Raw genomic sequence first — 20,306 nt, forward strand, 5'->3', positions numbered from 1 at the left:
CATCTTTCTGTGCTGCTTTTTATACCTGGCAAAATCTTCTCCTTTTGCTACCATGTTTAAATATAAGACTCAGAACCTGGATTTTTATAAAGTAAATTTATGGCTGGTTTTGACATCCAGAATTCAGGGGCAGATAAGATATTCCCTTTTTTTACCCATGAATGCAAAATTGCATTATGTATGAATATTTAAAAGGTGAGAATTGTATTCCGCTTATTTTAGTAATTTTCAAAAAGCGAATATTTTGCCTATGTCATGATGGTAATCTATCTGTGTAGATATAGGAAATAACAACTTCAAAGGATTTCATTACCTCAATTTGATTTGATTATAATTACTAAAATAAATGTTAACATCTAATATGTCACCATATTTTTTTTAAGTTTTTCTTATCCATTGCTCCTGTTCTCACAACAAACATCTGTTGGGATAAAGATTGTATCCAATGGGTATCTGGTAGCCTGGACATGCAGTTGTAGCTGCTTTCCATTTTCCTTTGCCACAACAGTATCAGGGGCAGCTGGGTTACTACTACAAAGCTTTATTGTTATTAAGAGGAGAGTACAATGGAATTTACTTTGTATATAGATGTACCTTTACTTCTGTGCTGACCACATAAATTACATTTGTTTTGATGCTGGCATCTGTTTCAAGTTGCCCTTTGTTATTTGTTTTGCCACAGGTAAGTAATGGGTTATTAGTGCTCTAAAACTGAGATACTCTTAAGGTTCGTAGTTCATTCTTGATTCCCAAAAAATAATGTATATTGGCTTCCTGCTGATGACTTTTTCACCCTGAGCCACTCACATTTTATAAAATGTAGCATGGTTAGATGAGAAATATTCATTATAGGTACCTGAATCTAAGCAGAGTTCATAACTGGTGAGTGAAATGGGCATTCTGGATGCTATTAATGTCATCCTCATACCACACCATGTGATTTTGAAATAGATCAGGTGGATTGAAAGTTGTTGCTTTTTTCCTATTAACTACAAAGGGAAAGGTGAGTAATTCAAAGCTAGATGTCTACAGTGCAGATGCTTAAGGTTAGGAAAGATGAGTCCTATGCAACAGTTTCAAATAACATAGGGTGGGTGTATTATCCTACTCACAGGATCTTTTATTATTTGAGCTTTTAAATGTTTCTTATACAGATTTCCTTTCTTGAATATGCCTGCACTAAATATTGGCTCTTTTGTAGAAGTAACATCAGCAACAACCTATTGCACAAGCTTAGGTATTGCTTTCTCTCATGAAATTACTAGGGGGAAAGCATATTCTCTATTCTTCACTCTTGTTTAAAACAATGTTCAGCTTTGCAGAAACAATCTTTATGCTTTTGCACAAATAATAATTGCCATTTTTTTCTGGGTCTATATAGTTTATCTTAAGGTATTAGTCTTAGATTCTAAAAACAAAGCAAGTAAAATATCTGAGTCACAACTGAAATAGAATCAAGTCATGCAGGATCTTTTTCTGCATTCTGAGAAGAGTTGAATTGTAAGGTATTCTGTCAGGAATCACAACAGTTGATATATTGGGACAATATGTTCATTTCAATGAACGTAAACAGTGAGTCGTTTACCTTCCTAACCCCAAAAGTGGGATTGCTACCTGGGATCATCCCTTTGCTATTAGACAGGCTGTTCATTTTACTCTTTGTTAACTCCTGTTAGTTTACTCCTTGATCTGCCTTTCTGCAGTTACACCTCAGGCTGCGCCTTGGGGCTTTACCATTGCTGTGACTTCTTTCTCAAAGTACCTAGGAGCAGTCCTTCCAAAATCAAGATGTATATTCTTTTCTTCTCTCTTACTTAATGGATGAAATTCAGGCATTTGGACTTCTTTGGTCCATTTGTTATCTGTAATTGAAATGGTCCTATCTAACCAAGAAGTAGTCACATGTAAGTGCTTCCAAAGTATTTCAGTTTCAGTACAATGTGTCTGTCTGTTTTCTTGAACAATCAGAAACAGATAATCTCCCCAATTTGCAGAAAGAAGAATATATTGCCTTTAAAAGTTGTTTTTCAAGTATGTCCAAGTATTTCAAGTATGAAATAGTGTGGGTTATAAAATCCTAGTTTTTGTGTGACCAAGATATTTGAATTTTCTAGTGTTTTGTGTAGCAACGAATTCAAGTATTGTAAGAAACCCTTCTGAAAAACCACTGTTGTTTAGTTTGTGCTGGTGTAACCTGTACAGATTTCACATGTGAAATACATTGTGCTACTTTTTCAGGTGATGTTCACAGAAGACGACGTTAAATTTTATCTGGCAGAATTAGCACTTGCTTTAGACCATCTACATAGTCTTGGAATAATATACCGGGACCTAAAACCAGAAAAGTAAGCCTCCTCTGTGAGAAATGCAGTGTATTAATTTCATTTCTATAGCACTTCTTCCTTTTCCCCAACTGTTAAACTTTGGTAATTTACTATATAAATTGAACAGAGGGAGGTGGGGGAGGTTTATGAACTACTTTCATTTAAAAGGTTGGATTTCACCTCTCTCAAAAAGGAAAAAGGATCTTAGCTTAGGACTTATAGGGGCTTGAGGGGTTGAGGGAACTTCAAATTCTGTTTGAAGGGGAATGGGGACAAAGCTGGAGGTAAGCCTGTAAGTGGCACACCACTCTTTGAGGGACAGTGTTCTACCAAGGTCGTTTGGTCTGCCATAGAGGTAGAGTTAAGGGATGGAAGTCCTTTCAGCAGCAAGGATAAAAGGAATATCAGTATGTTAGAAATCCCAGAAGCAGAAGACAACAAAAAAAATATTTGTACAAATGAGCAGCAAAAGGAGGACCAAGGAGAATCTCCATCCTTTGTTGGATGTCAGGGGAAACAGTGACAAAGGATGAAGAAAAGGCTGAGGTACTTCATGCCTTTCTTGCCTCAGTCTTTAATAATAAGACTAGTTGTTGGCAAAGTGCCCAGGCCCTGAGCTGGAAGACTGATTGGGAGCAGAATTAAACTTCCATAATCTAGGAGGAAATGGCCAGCAGACTGCTATGCAATTTAGCACCCCAAAAGTCCATGGGACCGGACAGAACTCACCCAGGAGTTCTGAGGTAGCTGGTAGAAGAACTCATCAAGCCACTTTCAGTCATTTATCAGAAGTCCGGGTCAACCGTAGAGGTCCCAGTCCAGGTCCCATGGATTCCTACTGGAAGTTGGCAAATATACCCAACCATAAGAAGGGCTGGAAGGAGAAGCTACCAGCCAGGAAGCTACAGGCATGTCAGCCTGACCTCATTGTCAGGGAGGGTCATGGAGTCATCATCTTTAGTGCCATCCTGTGACATGTACAGGACATCCAGGGGTTCAGACCATGCCAGCCTGGGTTTGTACGAGGCAGGTCCTGCTTGACCAACCTGACCATCTTCTATGATGAGGTGACCTGCTTAGTGGATGAGGGAAAGGCTCTCTGAGTATTGTCTGCCTAGACTTTAGTAAAGCCTTTTCTAACATCCAACCCTTAAGGGAAAAGGACCACCCAGGATTTGTAAATGCTCATGGTAGAAAGGAAATTATATACCTGGCATGGAAATTGGTGTTTTAGTCCCTGACTTACAATAAAAGCACATGCAGTGAGGTTTAGGTAAAGGGGTGAGATGAAAAGGAAGAGAGAAAAGGTGAATTAAAGAGAGAAAAAGAGATCACCAGTCTTGGCTACAGTGCCAGTCCAACTGATGGGATATCCAGGGTCCAGGGGGATCCCTGGGCTTGCTGGGGGTTGGTTTTTATAAATAGGTTTCCCTGCCATGAAGGTAAGTTTCTTGTTTTCTATACATATTAGTTGTTAGGCACAGTCTGTTCTTTCAGAGCTTTTGGAAAATGGGTTGGGGATCTTTGGGAATATTGGGTGGTCTTTTCTTCCCCTTCCATGCCTGCTTCTCAACCTCATTCCTGCCCTTGTGCTGTACTGGGTTGTGCTTATCTTCAGGAATTAGAACGAGGATGTTTGTCCCGGAAAAGTGCTGCCCTATCTCTGCATGGCCTCTTCTCTAGGCACATTTCGTTCTTTCTCACAGTGTGTTATTACCAGCAATCCTTGCTTATTACTAGCAATCCTTATCTGTTATTACCAACAATCTGTGGTTGGCCCCAGAGCCAAATGACTTTCAGTGTTTGAGCCATACGTGTTAGCCCCTTATCTTCTGTGACTCTATGCCTTTGACACCATTTCCCACAGCATTTTCCTGGAGAAACTGGCTTCCCATTGTGTGGACGAGTGTACTCTGCACTGGTTAAAAGACTGATTTATTGACCAGGCTCGGGGAGTGGTGGTGAATGGAATTACATCCAGCCAGAGGCTGGTCACCAGTGGTGATCCCCAGGGCTCTGTGTTGGGACCAGTCCTGTTTAGCATCTTCATTGGAGATCTGGATGAGGGGATTGAGTGCACCCTGAGCAAACCCACAGACAACACCAAGATGGGTGGAAGTGTTGATCTGCTGGTGGGCAGGAAGGCAATGTTTGCACATGGCATGAATGGTTCCTGCCATGGAAACTGCAACGAGGAAGGGGAATGGGGTCTGGGTCATGTCTTACCCCCAGAATGAAATGCAGGTGGAGGAACTAAATTACAAAATCCAGAGGTGTTACAAAATTCAGTTCTTGACTACTTTGCATGCTTTGCAATGCAGTGATACTCAGTGGTAGTCAAGAACAGTTGGCATCTCTGAGAAGTTTGGCCTTTCTTGTGATTGAAGTGAAAATGGAGGCCTAAGGTCTGCTCCCAGTATAGGGCCTGTGGGTCCTGTCCTTTGGTACTACATGGGGGTATTTATTACTTGATGTTACTTGAAGTGGTGAACAACTTTTGAAATGGTAATTACAAATGAATACCTGTTATGTGTACATATGAAAACATAGCCAATATAAAAGAAATAGAACTATGTCTCTGGTTTTGACAATTACAGTAGTGCTGCATGTGCTGCAGATAGCCAAAACTGTTACTGAATTTAATAAAATATTTGAATAAAACTCTTGTAAATTTGTTTATTAATCTTTAAAAAGAAAGAGAAGGAAATCAAAATATGTAGTTTGAATGTATAGTCTAATAATTCATTTTCATGCATGTTTAATTCTCCCCATCTTTGTGTATCCTCTACTGTTTATTCCTAAATATTGTCAGTATGTTGTCTGAAACAATACATAAGATATTTTAATTAGTTTTTTATATTCTTTTTATTGTTTTTTAGCATCCTGCTTGATGAGGAAGGACATATCAAATTGACAGGTGAATAAATGAATTGCAATACCAGGATCATTTCTGTTCATAGTAAAATCTTTGCATTTCCCTGTTGGTAAACCAATATGATATGTAATTTTAACTGATCAGTAATTTAGCTGTGGAAGCAAGTAGTGTAATTAGCTTGAAATAAATAAAATCTAGATATTTCAACAAGATAGCTGCTTTACAAGTATATCTGATGTTATGGACCTATGGTAATGTGGGGAGGGAAGGAGAATCCTCTAAGTCCCATATTAGTGTTCAATTCTCTATACGAATGGTAAAAGCCTAACACTTCATATTATGGTGAAAGTATCAACCATGTGCTTTTTTAAAAAAAATTACATTTGGAATTGTTTTTTTCCTTTCAGATTTTGGCTTAAGTAAAGAGTCAATTGATCATGAAAAAAAAGCCTACTCTTTCTGTGGAACAGTGGAATATATGGCACCAGAAGTTGTGAACAGACGAGGCCATACACAGAGTGCAGACTGGTGGTCTTTTGGTGTTTTAATGGTAGGTTTCTGGTAAATGTAAATAATAGCAAAATTGTGATTTGCAAGGTGTGCTGAAACAAATCAAACACTAACCCCTAAGGTGAGCTTTACATTAATTTTAACTACAAAGAAAGTCTAAATTGTGTGAAATCAGTAACACCACAGTGTTTGATCAAAAACATGCACTAGGTTTCGTATCAATACCAATAATATACCATATTTTTATTGTCATTTAATTTAAATATTTTATATCTATAGTAGTTTGAATGTTATGGGGACCAAGAGAAATACAGAAGTATACAGAAAAATGCTGTCTATTCCAAAGTGGGGAAGAAATTCATATTGAAATTTTAAATTTGAATTTACATTCAAGAGGAAAAAGGTGATTGGCAACTTTCTAATTAGAATCTGTGCTGTAATTACAAGTTAGTAGAATAATGACGGCTGTTCACCTGTTGTTCTCACACATCAAATTGATTTAAATTACACTGACCTGGTATGGGATACAGTTTCTCAGTTGCTTATGGTGTTTCTGCAAGGTGTAATTACTGCGAAGTTGCAGGGTCAGGGGAAATATTATGTATATGGAATATAAATTGGAAAAGAATAATATATCATGTTTGTTATTTAAGGAATGCTGAAAGACTTTTAATATTTAAAATATTTGTGTGCATTTTTGACACAGAAGTTAAGCAATTGTATAAATGTATTCATTTCTTACTGCTTCTGCTACATAACTGTAACAGTACAACTAATGTGTGTGCTTTATAGTACAAGAAGGACTCTTGTGTCTGAAAATAGGTCATCCTATGGCTTTATGATGATTAGAATGCTGTTGTGATCTGAAAACTGACTATGTAAAAGTAGCACCTGGTAACTGAACTCTCTCCCGACAAGCACACACACTCCTCACAACTACACACTTTATCATTAAGAACAGTCAATTAAAAGATAATTACAGTGTAGCTGCAGAATATTTGTTGTTGATAACACAAACGTAATTAAACTTCAGCTTTAATTTATAAAGCTAGAAAACATAATTTGATGTTTATCAAGTGGATATGGTATCATTAAGAATTTCTGTAAGATGTTTAGCTGTGATTGGGCTGGCTCTCACAGTCTTAAGTGCACTGCATGTTAAATACTTTGGCTTCTACTTTGAATACAAATATATGACCTTAAAATCCAAATTCTGTAAAGTAGTATATGAAATACAGTGCAGCTTTTTCTAGGACATATTTTTATTGCTTGCATTTATAGTTTCTAATTTTCATAACCAATCTGTAAGTATCCACTTTTAACTCATTCTTAATTTCTGAGCTGATCAAAAATTCAAGTGATGGTTGGTGTGGTATAAGTACACAGTAACTAGAGTGAACAGAACTTATAGAAATGGAGACTTTAAAGATAATTCAACAAATCATTTGGCTTCTTTTCTTGTGCTGCCAGACATGAAGTATGCTTAAGCCATTGTTAAGAAATATATTCCAAATTGTCCTTTAAAACAGTGGCAGTTTTAAGGGATGCCATACAAGTGAAAACATTCATTTAAAATTTTCAGAAGCACTGAGATACCCTCCTCCTGAAACAAAACATAAGTAGGAAAGGCCAATGTTGGCTTATTCTATAAGTACTATTGGCCTGTTAATGTTGGAATATAGTATTTGGGAGGGCTGACAAAGAATACTCATGTTGAGCTGTTAATGCAAATATGTGTGCTTGTGACAAATTAGGAGCTTGTTAAAGAAACTGTATTTCATGCAAGTGTAAGTGGAGCACTCCAAATTTACCTTTTTAAAAACGTAAATTTAATTTTTTTAAGTGCACCTTGTGAAGATCTTTCTAAACCACAAACAATTTTTTTTTTCTACTTACAGTTCTGATTTATCCCTCTCACATCTTCCTGACAATTGTCTTGGTGTTAAAGTTAAAAGTAGTCTTTTTTTGTGTTGGCATTATTATTAAATTTAATTTTTTTAATGTATCAGTAAGAAATATTATCTAGACTATAAAGTATCTACCAGTAGTGAAGAGATGGCAGTTAGAAATTCAAATTTTGTTTCAATAAAATGAAATGTTTTAAAGAATATTATTAGTGCAACTTCATGCTCTTATTGTAAATCTACAGATACTGTAGTCACACATTATTTATCCAAGTTATCCACTCAATTTTTTATGTGTAGAAGGCTGAATGTTTGGATCATACCAGAAAAGAGGGGAATAGGGGATGCCTTGTGTTCAGGATGACTTAAGTTTGCATAAGCTGTTCAGAGAGTTCCTTTATAATTATTTTCATTTTGGTGTTGTTAACTGTATGCCATAAAATTGCATTGAACTAAATTGTTTTGCAATCTTTAAAGCAAAAAAAAATCCAATTTCTGCCTAAGTGCTGGCTGCCATGACTGCTGCCGGACTGCTTTCACTGCCTCACTTAGATCTGATATCCCTGCAGCACACTGCAGTCCAACAGGAGTGCCTTTATATTTATCTATTTTTACTCAGTCACTTTCAGAACAAATCAGTATTTTAGCAGTGTCTGTTGCTTACTGCCAGGCACTGTAGAATGTGCATGCACATGCTGTGTAGCTCTTGCGTGTTCCTTCAGGCTTTATTTCCACTGTATGCATACAGTAACCACTTTCATCATGCATGTCTTTGTCAATCAGCTAACCTTTTCCCCTTCCCAGTGAAGGCTATGTACATGCCAATTTTCAAAATTTTGACCTTTTTAAAAATTTCTGCATGAGGAGAAATCATCACTAACTTTTGAAAGGAAAACCTTTTTCCCTACCTCCTCCCCTTTGTTTAAAACTAAAAATACAGTTGTACAGATCAAGTCTTCCTAGAACAAAATTTTTAGGCAGAAATTAAACACAGAACATTATAGTCTAAGTTGTTCAGATAAAAAGATGTAAAGCAAGTTACCAATATAGGAAAATATTTTGCAGCTTTAAAAATGGCAAAGGCTGCTCAATGTTCTTAGCAATTGAAACTGTACAATGAAGTTGTTTTGCGCAGACTTGATTGTTAACATGCATGAATTTTGGAAGGTTAAGATGCTAAGTAGTTTTGTCAAAAATTAGTTTTTGTCCAGGTAATGTAATTGATGAAAGTTTTACTCTATACAGTTTGAAATGCTCACTGGTACTCTACCTTTCCAAGGGAAAGACAGAAAAGAAACCATGACTATGATTCTCAAGTGAGTACACTCTTATTTATATATCTCATCAGGTATTCTACAGGGATGCCCTCCGGGCTGCAATATCTAATTTCTACTCCTCCCTCATTTTCAAAGGTACTGGTAAATCCTCACTCCCTATTCCATATTATTAATTCCCTTTGCTGCCTATCTAATTTGCTTCACTATTCTTCCACCATACCAGGTACAAAGGATTTCATAGCAGCTCTTTAATCTGTAATAATAACTTCTCCAACCACGTGATCTCTCCCATCTTATTTCCATAATATTTTTTTAACTTTCTTATCCTTTTTGATAACATGTGCATTTTTTTCCTTGTTGTTTTTTTTTTCCTTTGTTTTAGGTTTTTGGAGTTTTTTTGAGAAAGTATTTTCACTCCTCATCCTTCTTTATCTTACCAGCTCCTCACCCTACCTCTTTATATTAATGGTGCTGCCAACAACTTGCCTCCCCAATACTCCTCCCTTCTGTACTTCCTATGACTTGCCTTAGCTCCAATTTTTCCCTTTGCAATTTTCAGCATAGATTTTGCATTAGCTCTATAGTGGGAATTAACTTTCCTTCATGCAGTTAATGTTCTTGTTTTTGCTAATGGAGGTCTGCTTTTTTCCTTGCAATTCCCCACATATTTTCTAAACTAGTGCAACCTGTGGCGTAAATGCCCCACTTTTGGGACTGTAGCCAGACACTGTGCAAACAAGTCTGTTTCCTCATATCATAGGTTCACTTCTCTGTTTCCATCTATTTTTAACTAATAACATTTTTTTCCATGGAAGTTCATAAGATTATCTTAGTTTTCTCATTTGTTTTCTGCCTCATTGTTTATCATTGTTCTCAGTCCTGTTAGCCACTTGTCTACCCATATATCAAAGCTGGAATTTCTTTTGCACTAAAAAGCCTGTTTTGAAAAATAAATATATGGAACTCTTTCATCTTATCTCTAAATAATTACAATGTGAAAACCACTAGAAAACACACTCATTGTTTTCCTGGCTTTTGCTTTCATAATGCATACATGTTATGTTATTCTTTGCCCTTTTTTTTTCTTCATCTTATTTGCAAATATATTTAGTGATACTAGTTTCTTTTGCTGCCTCAGCACTATGTGAGACCAAATCTTCATGTTGTGATTACTCAATGTCTTTTAACTAAAAAGTTCTATCTATTCACAGCAAGTATAAGCTCCTCCTGACCACCTCCTATTTACAAGAAGTTTAGTCTGAGATAGTTCTGCACTCTCATTTGCTTCAGGAGCCATGCATTTTTCCTATGTGTCTCATGAGTCATATCTTTCTCTTCTCTTTGCCTGCATGTGACTCTGCTCTGTTCCTCAACAGTCTTTTCACTGTTGCTATAAATATCTTCTGTATTCAGCTGCCATGTAGAATATCCTTGCATTTCTCCAGGTAATTGGTGTTCATAGTCATTCATAGCCCAGAGAGTGGTGCTGAACAGAGTGAAATCCAGCTGATGGCCTGGCACAAGTGGTGTTCCTGAGGGGCCAGTGCTGTTTAACGTCTGTATCAACAACCTGGACAAGGGGATTGAGTGACAGTTTGCAGGTGCCCCCAACCTGGATAAGAGGGAATATGGATCTGCTGGAGGGTAGGAAGGCTCTACAGAGGGATCTGGACAGGCTGAATCGATGGGAATGAGGCCAATAGGATGAGGTTCAGTGGGGCCAAGTGCCAGGTCCTACACTGGGGTCACAACAACCTAAGGGAACATGCCAGGCTTAGGGAAGAGTGGCTGCAAAGTTGCCTGGCAGAAAAGCACCAGGGAGTGTTGGTCAACAACTGCTGAACATAAGCCAGCATGTGGCCGGGTGGCCAAGAAGGCCAGTGGCATCCTGGCCTGTGTCAGCAGTAGGGTGGCAGCAGGACCAGGGCAGGGATTGTCACCCTGTACTCAGCATTGGTGATGCTGCACCTCAAATCCTGTGTCCACTTTTGTGCTTCTCACAATGAGGACAGTGAGGTACTGGAGAGAGTCCTGAGAAGAGCAATGGAGCCAGTGAAGGGTCTGGAGCACAGATTCTGTGAGGAACAGCTCAGGGATCTGGGTTTGTTTATTCTGCAGGATGTGCAGGGAAGGCCTTCTCTCTCTAAAACTACCTGAAAGAAGGCTGTAGCCAGGTGGGGGTAGGTCTCTTCTCCATGGTAAGAAATAACAGGATGAGAGGAAATGACCTCAAGTTGCATCATGGGAGATTTAGATTGGATATGGGAAAAATTGCTTCATTGAAAGGGTTGTGAAGTGGTGGAACAGGCTGCCCAGGGAAGTGGCTGATTCACCATTGCTGGAGGTTTTTTAAAAAGATGTGGCACATAGGAATATGGCTTAGTGGTGGGCTGGGTGGTGCTGGCTTAATGGCTGGACTTGATAATCTTAAAGGTCTTTTCCAACTGAAGCAATTGTAGGTTTCTATGGAAGTGTGCTATGATGTAAAGACCTTTGAATATTCTGTATTCTTATGAATATTATCTTGCATAGAACTGGTTTTCTTTTGGTCATAAAAGCAGCTGAAAAACAGAAGATATTTTGAAGTGTTTTCTGATTAAGTCCACACTTTTTTTCTTGTCTGTTTTCTTTTTATTTTCCACATATGTAGTATATTTTTCCTTAAATTTTTCCTAAAACTTTAAAATGGACAGATGTACATATGAGTTCTGGTTTCCATTGTGTATATTTACAATAAACTGCTTTTCTTACTTTCTGTTCCTAAAAATCCACAGAAAATGCATTCTTCTTACAACAAATTTTTGGGGAGGGTTCTTTATTTCTCACAACATTATCAAGACAAATTTTTGTTTATTCTTGTGTGTTTTACCTAAAACTGGGAAACCCTGCAGTTTGAAGAAATCGCAGGTTGCTGCAGCTAAGTTAAATTTTTAAACATTTTTCTCCTTTACTTAAATGGTATCCCTTCATATAGAATTTTGCCATTTTCCATCGGGAATATCAGAAAAAAATTGCTGTCACTCATGTAGTTGCATAATATAGGAACTCTGAGGACCTGGCAATTGCCTTTCCTTCTCCTCTGTCATGTGCCTGATAAAGGATTTTGTGAAAGGTAGTGGTGCGTGCCAGTCAGGAACAGTTGGATGGCCCACTGCCCATTCCTCCCCTCCACTGGTGGCCTTGATCTGTCTGTAGTATGTTAATGAAGAGCCTAAAGAAGCCAATGTTTTTCAGACTTTCCTCTTCCCTGCTCTAGCTTTTTTAATGCTGAAAGGAATGGAAAATTTACTGTGTTCTAGTTTGAAAGTAATGAATAGTGAATCAGTGGCAACATGTATGCATTTACACAAGTGATGCAGAGGTGAATATCTGGAATACAGGACAAATCAAGTTCTGATTGAAACACAGAGCTTGTGTCATGGACTGTTAGAGAAAAATACAAGCTCCAGGTTGTATTAGTGGTGGAAAGGAGGGAATTATATCCCTCCTTACCATTATCATAGTTACAAGAAAAAGTCAGACCTAGAAACAGTGAGAGAATGAAGGCTTAGCATTGAAGGGAGAGGAAGAAAATATGACAAGTATTACAAAACAAAATGAAATTAAAGTACAAAAACTTAAATCTAAAAATTCAAGGCTGGCAAATTGTAAAAGTATTATTTGAAATAGATTGGGGAGGGGAGCAAAAAGGAAAAGAGGAGTGGGTTTTTTTTTGTTGGGTTTTTTTACCAGCTAATCCTGCAAGATCTGTCCTACCTTAATGGAACTTCTGTATTCTAGTTTGTTTCCTGGGTCATCTTGGTGTGTGTCATAGTGTGGTACTTTTCTTAGTCCTTCTATTATATAATTATGAGAATACTGTGTTTGGTGTCATTTGCTAGTAACTGGATCTATAAGTGGATCAAAGCATATTATGAAAATTTACAAGTTTATAAACTGCTCTTCTCTAGCTATTCTTCTCTATGTGCTTTTCCACCTTTTCCTCTACTTAAGTTCCTGAGTCATTACTGAAAATACTGTAGTACTTTAAAAAAAAAATTAAAAACCCAAACATGTTTACATGACTGACAGCACTTTTCCTCTGTGTCTGATGTCTGAAGGCAATTTCTCAGTGATGCTGCTTCATTTATTATGGACTTGTTGAATGGCAAAGGACAGGGGGAATGCAGAGTTAATTCTTACCTAGATACGTTTGTATACTATTAATTATTTTTATTCTCTAGGGCCAAACTTGGAATGCCCCAGTTCTTGAGTCTTGAAGCACAGAGTCTCCTGCGAATGCTCTTCAAAAGAAACCCAGCAAACAGATTAGGTAAAGTTTTTAGCAGCATATTTTTAGTTTGTTCCTAATATTCATAACATCAGTGATCATTAAACTGACTAAAATTTTGTTTCCTGTGTAAAATGGACTTTAAAAGAAGAATGTAGTTTGCCCTTCAAGTAATCACCAAAGTATTATCATTTCTGCTAGTCATGCATCTAAAATTAATGCAGAAGGAATAAGAAATATAATTTTGCTAGCCATTCCTTTTACCAAGAAGAAAATAATTCATAGACATTTTTCTTCCTTATAAAAGGAGCAGGTCCAGATGGAGTAGAAGAAATTAAGAGGCATGCATTCTTTTCCAAAATAGATTGGAATGTGAGTATCTAATTAAAATCAATCCAGTAAATTTCTTGGTTAAGTCTTTTATGGTATCATATAACTTTTCCATTTACAATTTATGACTTCTCTTCAGAAATTGTACCGGAGAGAAATTCATCCTCCTTTTAAACCTGCAACTGGCAGACCTGAGGATACATTTTATTTTGACCCTGAGTTTACAGCAAAAACTCCAAAAGGTAAAGAGCTATGAATGAGAGAATTTACGTATTCAAAAGACAGAATTTGAATTTCAAATTTTTTAATTCAAAATTTGATAGAAATTATCTTTACAAATTCAAGGTGCTACCAAAATTTCAGTACTTAATTTCATATCTACATGTTAAAGACTCTGCTTGTAAGTAGATGATGTATTTTTCAGATTCACCTGGTATTCCACCCAGTGCTAATGCACATCAGCTTTTTCGGGGATTTAGCTTTGTAGCTATTGCATCAGATGATGAAAGCCAAGCAATGCAGACAGTTGGAGTGCATTCAATTGTCCAGGTGAGTGCATCTAATAGAAAAAATCAGTGCTGTCCCTTGGTGGATGGATTGTTTCCTTGTCAAAGAATGAAGTATCATGAAAAAATCATTGTCATCTTTTAGACAGGAAAAGTAAAGATCAGATTATTTCATCCAAACAAAATCTCTGAAGGTACAGGACCTGTATAATTACCTGAGCTACAGGTTGAAACGGGCTTCAACCTTACATGAAAACCTTCCACCATCTGTACTGCATTAACTCTGTCATGTCAAGCCATAACTATAAGGTGGAGTGGAATAACAGATAAATTGATTTATTGTTTTTTTCCCCCATGTATGGAAATGTCAGTTGACTCCTGCAATGCAGTAGTAGGAGGCACTGGACTGTGACTGTGAATTGTATCTGGATGTTGTGGACTGCTGGAATCCATGGCCCAGGACATATTCTGTCCCTCCTAAGCCACATTCTTTATAAATGAAGTTAGTTCTTTGAAGTTAGTTAGCCAATTTCTGCTTTTTGTGGCTGATACCAGTGCATCATACCAAGTCAGTGTTAGAGTGCACACTCAAGCTTTGGCTTCCTTGATGTGTTTGAATGACTCCAGTAGAGTCTCCTGTATTAATAATTATGAGGTTGTCACCTGGAAGAGGAGACCTCTGTAAAAATTGTATTTCTACCTCCTCTCTCTGCTTTTAATAATTACTGAGTCATGAAAACCAACTCATTATCTAAATTGTGTTGAGAACTTCTTAATGTATAGATAGGAATAAATGATTTGGTTTATGATTGGATTTATTTGTATGATTTGGTTTATTTGTATTTTTCAGTGCACTGGTATTTTGCAAATGTCTGAGAAAATTTTTAAAAACCCACAATTTATACAGAATGTGAATAGCCCTTGTATTTCTTTAACACTTTCATGTCTAGAATTGTCACAACATGTTTTTCTACACATTACTATTTCATGTGTAATACATTTTTTTAAAATATAACTTCAGATCCTTTTTTTATTCTCAAGAAGCTTTCTGATTTGACATATGATATATGCATCAGAATTATTTCTGATCCTGGCATCTTGCTAGAAGTTTCTGAAAGCTTCTTTGTGCTGCTTCATTTTCACATAGTTTTGTAGATGGCATTACTGCTCTTTGTGTATGGTTTCCTTCTCATGTAAAGGTCTGTTTCTCTGCTGCCTTTCCTCTGTGCCCCTCAACAACTTCCTCACTCCTATTTCCTCTTTTCTGTGCTGCAGGATACCCAGATGGTTTCCTGCAAATGCTTTGCATCCTTTGCACAAACTCCACACACTAGAACACCATTTCCTTCCCTTACAAGAGTGAGCACTTGTCCTCCTTTCAGCTTTTTATTTCTGTGAAAGGAATTTTGACTGCCATTCCATGCAATTCCAGCCAATCTGATTCTATTCAGTATGTCTGAATTTTCCAGCTGGCATTCTGTCTATTCGGATAATAAAGACAGTGATACTTCTTTACTATTATTATATTGCTATTTTATCTTGAATTCTGATTTTCTTTGGTTTGGAGTTTCTATCTTTAAATTATTAAAGCAGCAATCAGAAAAATAATGCCATAAGTTTCTAAAATACTGTGTGCATTATTTACAGCATGTGTAATATATAATTTTTCTTATATTAATTTTAAACAGAAGGTAGTGGGGATTTAGACCATGTTGATCTAGTAGTGTCATCAGTTAAAATTTTAAGCAAATCAATAGGAATTTTTAAGTTCTTTTAATGAAAAAAATCAGTTACACATTAAGAATATTCATTAATTGATAATGTTATTTTGGTAGCAGTTGCACAGGAACAGCATTCAGTTTACTGATGGATATGAAGTGAAGGAAGATATTGGAGTTGGCTCTTATTCTGTCTGCAAGAGATGTGTTCATAAAGCTTCAAACATGGAGTATGCTGTAAAGGTAATTACTTTGTTATAAACCACACTTTTCAGATTTTAGCACTGGACATCTTTTATTTGCCACAGAGAAACATAGAGATTAAAAGTATTTTTTTAATATCAAAATATTTTATATACAGCTGTAAAAGTAAATTAATAAATTCTCATATGGGTAAGGAGTTCATAACAGTCTTTAGTCTGGTATAACTTCTAGAATAAACTTCAACTCTGTTTTGGCTTTCTGGTTTTAAGCAAGGTTTTTAATGTTGTTCTTGTTATTCTGTAGGGCTTTCTAGCACTTCTATGAAGGCATTAAATTCTCAGTTGAAATCAGTAGATTTCCCAGAACTGCAATGATAAGGTTTTTTTTGTCTTTGTGTAATAATGTGGGACCAAATGGTTTCTGTGAAAGCAAGAGTATGGATTGGCAGACTTTATCAATGGAAAAAAAAAGCAGTCTTTAAATCCTATTCTATGAGGCAGTTCTCTTTTTGAATTGTTGAACAGCTTACTATTAAATTATATAAAATACAAAGATGAATCAGGTATGTAGATTGCGTCCTCAAAACCTTCCCATTTCAATCTGGTAGTTAAATACTTGTGTTTATTCTGGTTCTGGCCAGGAACAGATTTGACTTCTGTGCTTTCAATTTGAAGTAATTTCTTGAAACTGCAAGAAAGTCCTGGCATAGCTCATAATTCCCTACCTAGCTGTGACATTTGTTGTGAAGATTCACTTGCTTTTCTATTGCCTCTGTTAGGGCATTTTTTTCCTCAAGGAGTCTTGAAAAAAAGAATAAGATACCGGTGTCTGATATGTTAGCAGGGGATGGGTAGCAGTATAGGCATAAGGATGAAGAGGTAACACAACAATGGAAAAGACATTATAGGAAATTCTGCAGTTAAGGAGAGGAAAAAAGTAAGAAGAACAAGAATACATTTAAGTAGGGCAAAATATTATTTTGCTTGCTTGAACAAGGTGAACTTTAGTGCCAGAGATTCAAATGGACTTTTGTAATGAATGTGTTTGAATTAACTCTGAGAAATTTTTACCTTCTCTATTTTTTGTTCCCTTTCTCTCCTGCTTTCTTTTGCTGCACCAAATGTTTGAGATTAGATTGTGAAAATCGGTTGATTAGCATCATCCAACCAGTATCTTGTGTTAAATTAGGAACTTGCTATTTTATTAAATAATGCATCACTTAAGTCTTATCTACTGAAAAGCCTTGCATTATTTATCACAGCCAAAGAGGTTAGGTCACTTATCCTCCAAAATCATTTTCAAAAGAAATGTTTTCATTTTTCCCAACATTTTTTATTTGCCTTGCTTTTCCAATTTAACAGACTTGGTTCTGGTTATAATCTATGCCTTTTGCAACAATAAATACTGCTTAACTGTTTATGCTAATAAGCATACCAAAGCATTACTCTAGAGTCACAAAAAGAATTATGCCTATGTCTGTATGTGCTCTTACAGATTATTGACAAGAGTAAAAGAGATCCAACAGAAGAGATTGAAATCCTGCTGCGCTATGGACAGCATCCAAATATTATTACCCTGAAAGATGTAAGTAGTGTTTTAAAGACATCCTTCAGTGTATTACAATTGTGAATAATTTCTAATTTGAGATATGAGAAGCTACGTATTTTAGATTTATGTTCATGTTTTTCAGTATTTAAAAATAAAACAATGCAATTTATTCAGTAGTATCTAGTTTCTTACTCGGATGTCTGTGTTTTCTTTTAAAGATGCATATGTTGTGGTACAGTGTTATTCTAAGGAGTCAAATAATTCATCCTTCATAAATCCAAGCACAACAATAATTTATTTAATGTTGGCTGTGTTTTTAAAGGATCAGGGAATCTTTTTTATTGCTTAGTTAACTTTAAATCTGATTTTTCCCTACATTAATCAAAAGCAATTTTAATGTACATTATCATACAACAAAGGACTCACTGTTAGCACAGTACCCAAAGTCATTTTCATGGACAGTAGCAAGTATTACTCAGTCGTAGACAAAATATTTCCATGTCCATGGTTTTCACTCTTTTTTATCTTTGTCTGGCCTCTGTATGAACACTGTCTAGGTATTTATTCCTTGTATTATTTGCTCTGACCATGGAAACACTTTGTCCATAAAAAACAAGGAATAACATAAGCTGAGAGGTAGAGGGTTTTCATAGTGAACAGTATATTCTGATGACCTAACTGAAAAAGAAAATTGTCTTTGTCTCCTTGGTTATTCATTAAAGAGGATTAAAAATTAAAAAGGCGTATGCTTAATGACTTTCTTAGACTGCAGGGAAATATTCTAGTCCCCCAAACCAAACCTCAGGCAAAAGAGCAAACCATTTCCAGGAAGCTGAGCTCAGCTGAAAGGAGATTGTCAGACATTTTGAAGTCATTAAGACAACAGCTCATAAATACTGTGGAGATGAGCACTAGAGAACTCTGCATGAAGTTGGTCTACTATAATCTGTCTTCACTTTATTGATATCATACTGTTTGGCCATTTCTTGGACAGAGAAAATAAGGTAGATATTCAGGGGAGCCCACCAGGGAGCTTATCTTATTGTAAGCAAGACAGCACAATTACAGTCCCACTTTCTGTTCTCTTTCATGTGGTTGGACAGTAAAGCTACTTGAAAGGAGCTGTGCTGAACAGAACCTGCATCAGCATTCATGGTGCTTTTATGCTGCATGCTGAGCTCATGTGTTACTTTAATTCATACACAGCTTATGTTATTTAAACAGGAGGACAAACATCAGAATGTGAGCACTTAACCTGAACTTAAGCATGATGAATATTTTACATTGAGAACAGAAATCCAGGCAGTCTTAAACAGCTGCAATATATGCTGAATTATTTCACTTTGTAATTAATCTTTTATCATCATTAGTCATCTTCCAGCAGGAACCATCTTTCATGCACAGCAACAGCAGTACTCAAATAGGAAACTACCAAAAAAAAAAGCCTTAAACCCACAAAGGGAGAAAGGCTGTAATTCTCACTCACTTCTGCTTCAGATCAGTTCCCCAAGCAAAATTATGAAAGGATGTCCAGTGTAAGAAAAGAGATCTAGAATTCATATGTAATAGAATCTTGTATAAATATGTAGGAATTTGACATTAAGTTTTTCTTGTCCTAATACAGACCCATGGGGCAGATTGTTTGCATATCCTGCATTATAGTGGTGTGCTATTCAGCTTTCAGAGAAGATAAGGAGAATTTTGCCTTCAGGTCTCCAACTCCAGAGCACCATGTGCTATTATAAAAATAAAACTCATTGTTGATTTGCTCAATTTTTCATTCAGACCCACATCAAAACTTAAATGTTTCTAATCTGAAATGCCGAAATAAAATATTTCAGCATTTAAGTGCCTGCTTTGGAAATTATTATTCTGCAAGAAATAATTTCTTTCTTTTCTTCTATTTTAAGAAGAAATGCAGTAACATTTGAATTTTGCTTAAGATGGAAATTTTCATTCTTGTTCAGCCTTTTTATGTAATTTAATTCTGAAGGTGTTTGGATTGAAACAATGGATATTCAAGAGACCAAATTCTTTCTGCAGTGCACAGTCCTCTGGGGGTTTTCCTTCTGATTGTTATCAGTGGTCCTTTTTGGTCACACAGTATATAAACAAAAGGAGCTATATTGTGCTAATTCAGATATCCTTCTTATCCAATATCCTGCCTCTGACAGAGGCCCTTAGTGCATGCCTAGGAAACAGTGTAAGAAGGGAGGAAGCACACAGCTTCCAACAAAACATTACCTAGAAACTTCCTGTGCCAGACCATTATAAGTATTTTACCCTTTTTATGTAATAGTTACTGTTCTGTAACAGAACTTTTGTCCTGCTTTGAGTTATCTAAAGCATTGCCTGAAGAGTCTTTTCAGAAGCATTTTAGAATCCTGAATACAAGATATCCAGTCTCCCTGTCCAAGTGCTTATTCATGATTTCAAAATACCTCATAATGTGTCTGTAAAATCTTACTTCCCTTGGCAAAAACCTTGATTTCTTTCTCCATTGCATTATGTTTTGTTAATACACCTACATTTGTTTCTCACTATAGTTTCTTCCACTTTACCTTGTAGAGAAAACATAATGACTGACCTGTGGCTTGGGCTTAGAGTTTATTTTAAAAAGTGGTGACACATTTGTGACCTTAGCATGATACTGTGCATCTGTGAAGAAAACTTCATCAGTATTTATCCAAAACCAATTTAAATTGGTAATTCCATTAGAGGAATTGGTGCAAGGGGAATGGGTTGTTTGGGGTGAGTTATCTGTGGGGCTTTTTGGCTGGCAGACAGGACCAGCAGAAAAAATAGTAATCAAATGCAAATTTTGCTTGAATTCTGCAATC

At 36.4% G+C, this 20,306-nt stretch overlaps 1 protein-coding gene across 3 annotated transcripts in view; it reads left to right on the forward strand.

Moving 5' to 3' along the window:
- RPS6KA3 (ribosomal protein S6 kinase A3) overlaps positions 1-20,306 on the forward strand; it is a 75,269-nt gene that overhangs the window by 42,289 nt on the left and 12,674 nt on the right. For 2 of the 3 annotated variants that reach the window (XM_039714107.1, XM_039714105.1), the window contains exons 7-16: positions 2,239-2,345; positions 5,204-5,241; positions 5,607-5,749; positions 8,859-8,929; positions 13,114-13,202; positions 13,468-13,532; positions 13,630-13,732; positions 13,915-14,039; positions 15,832-15,957; positions 17,413-17,502. In XM_039714107.1, the coding sequence (XP_039570041.1) occupies positions 2,239-2,345; positions 5,204-5,241; positions 5,607-5,749; positions 8,859-8,929; positions 13,114-13,202; positions 13,468-13,532; positions 13,630-13,732; positions 13,915-14,039; positions 15,832-15,957; positions 17,413-17,502 (957 nt within the window). The remainder of the gene's footprint in view (positions 1-2,238; positions 2,346-5,203; positions 5,242-5,606; positions 5,750-8,858; positions 8,930-13,113; positions 13,203-13,467; positions 13,533-13,629; positions 13,733-13,914; positions 14,040-15,831; positions 15,958-17,412; positions 17,503-20,306) is intronic. The other variant, XM_039714106.1, reaches the window with a different exon arrangement.

Source organism: Passer montanus, unplaced genomic scaffold (assembly GCF_014805655.1).
Source record: "Passer montanus isolate IOZ18808 unplaced genomic scaffold, ASM1480565v1 scaffold3, whole genome shotgun sequence".
Lineage (NCBI taxonomy): Eukaryota > Metazoa > Chordata > Aves > Passeriformes > Passeridae > Passer > Passer montanus.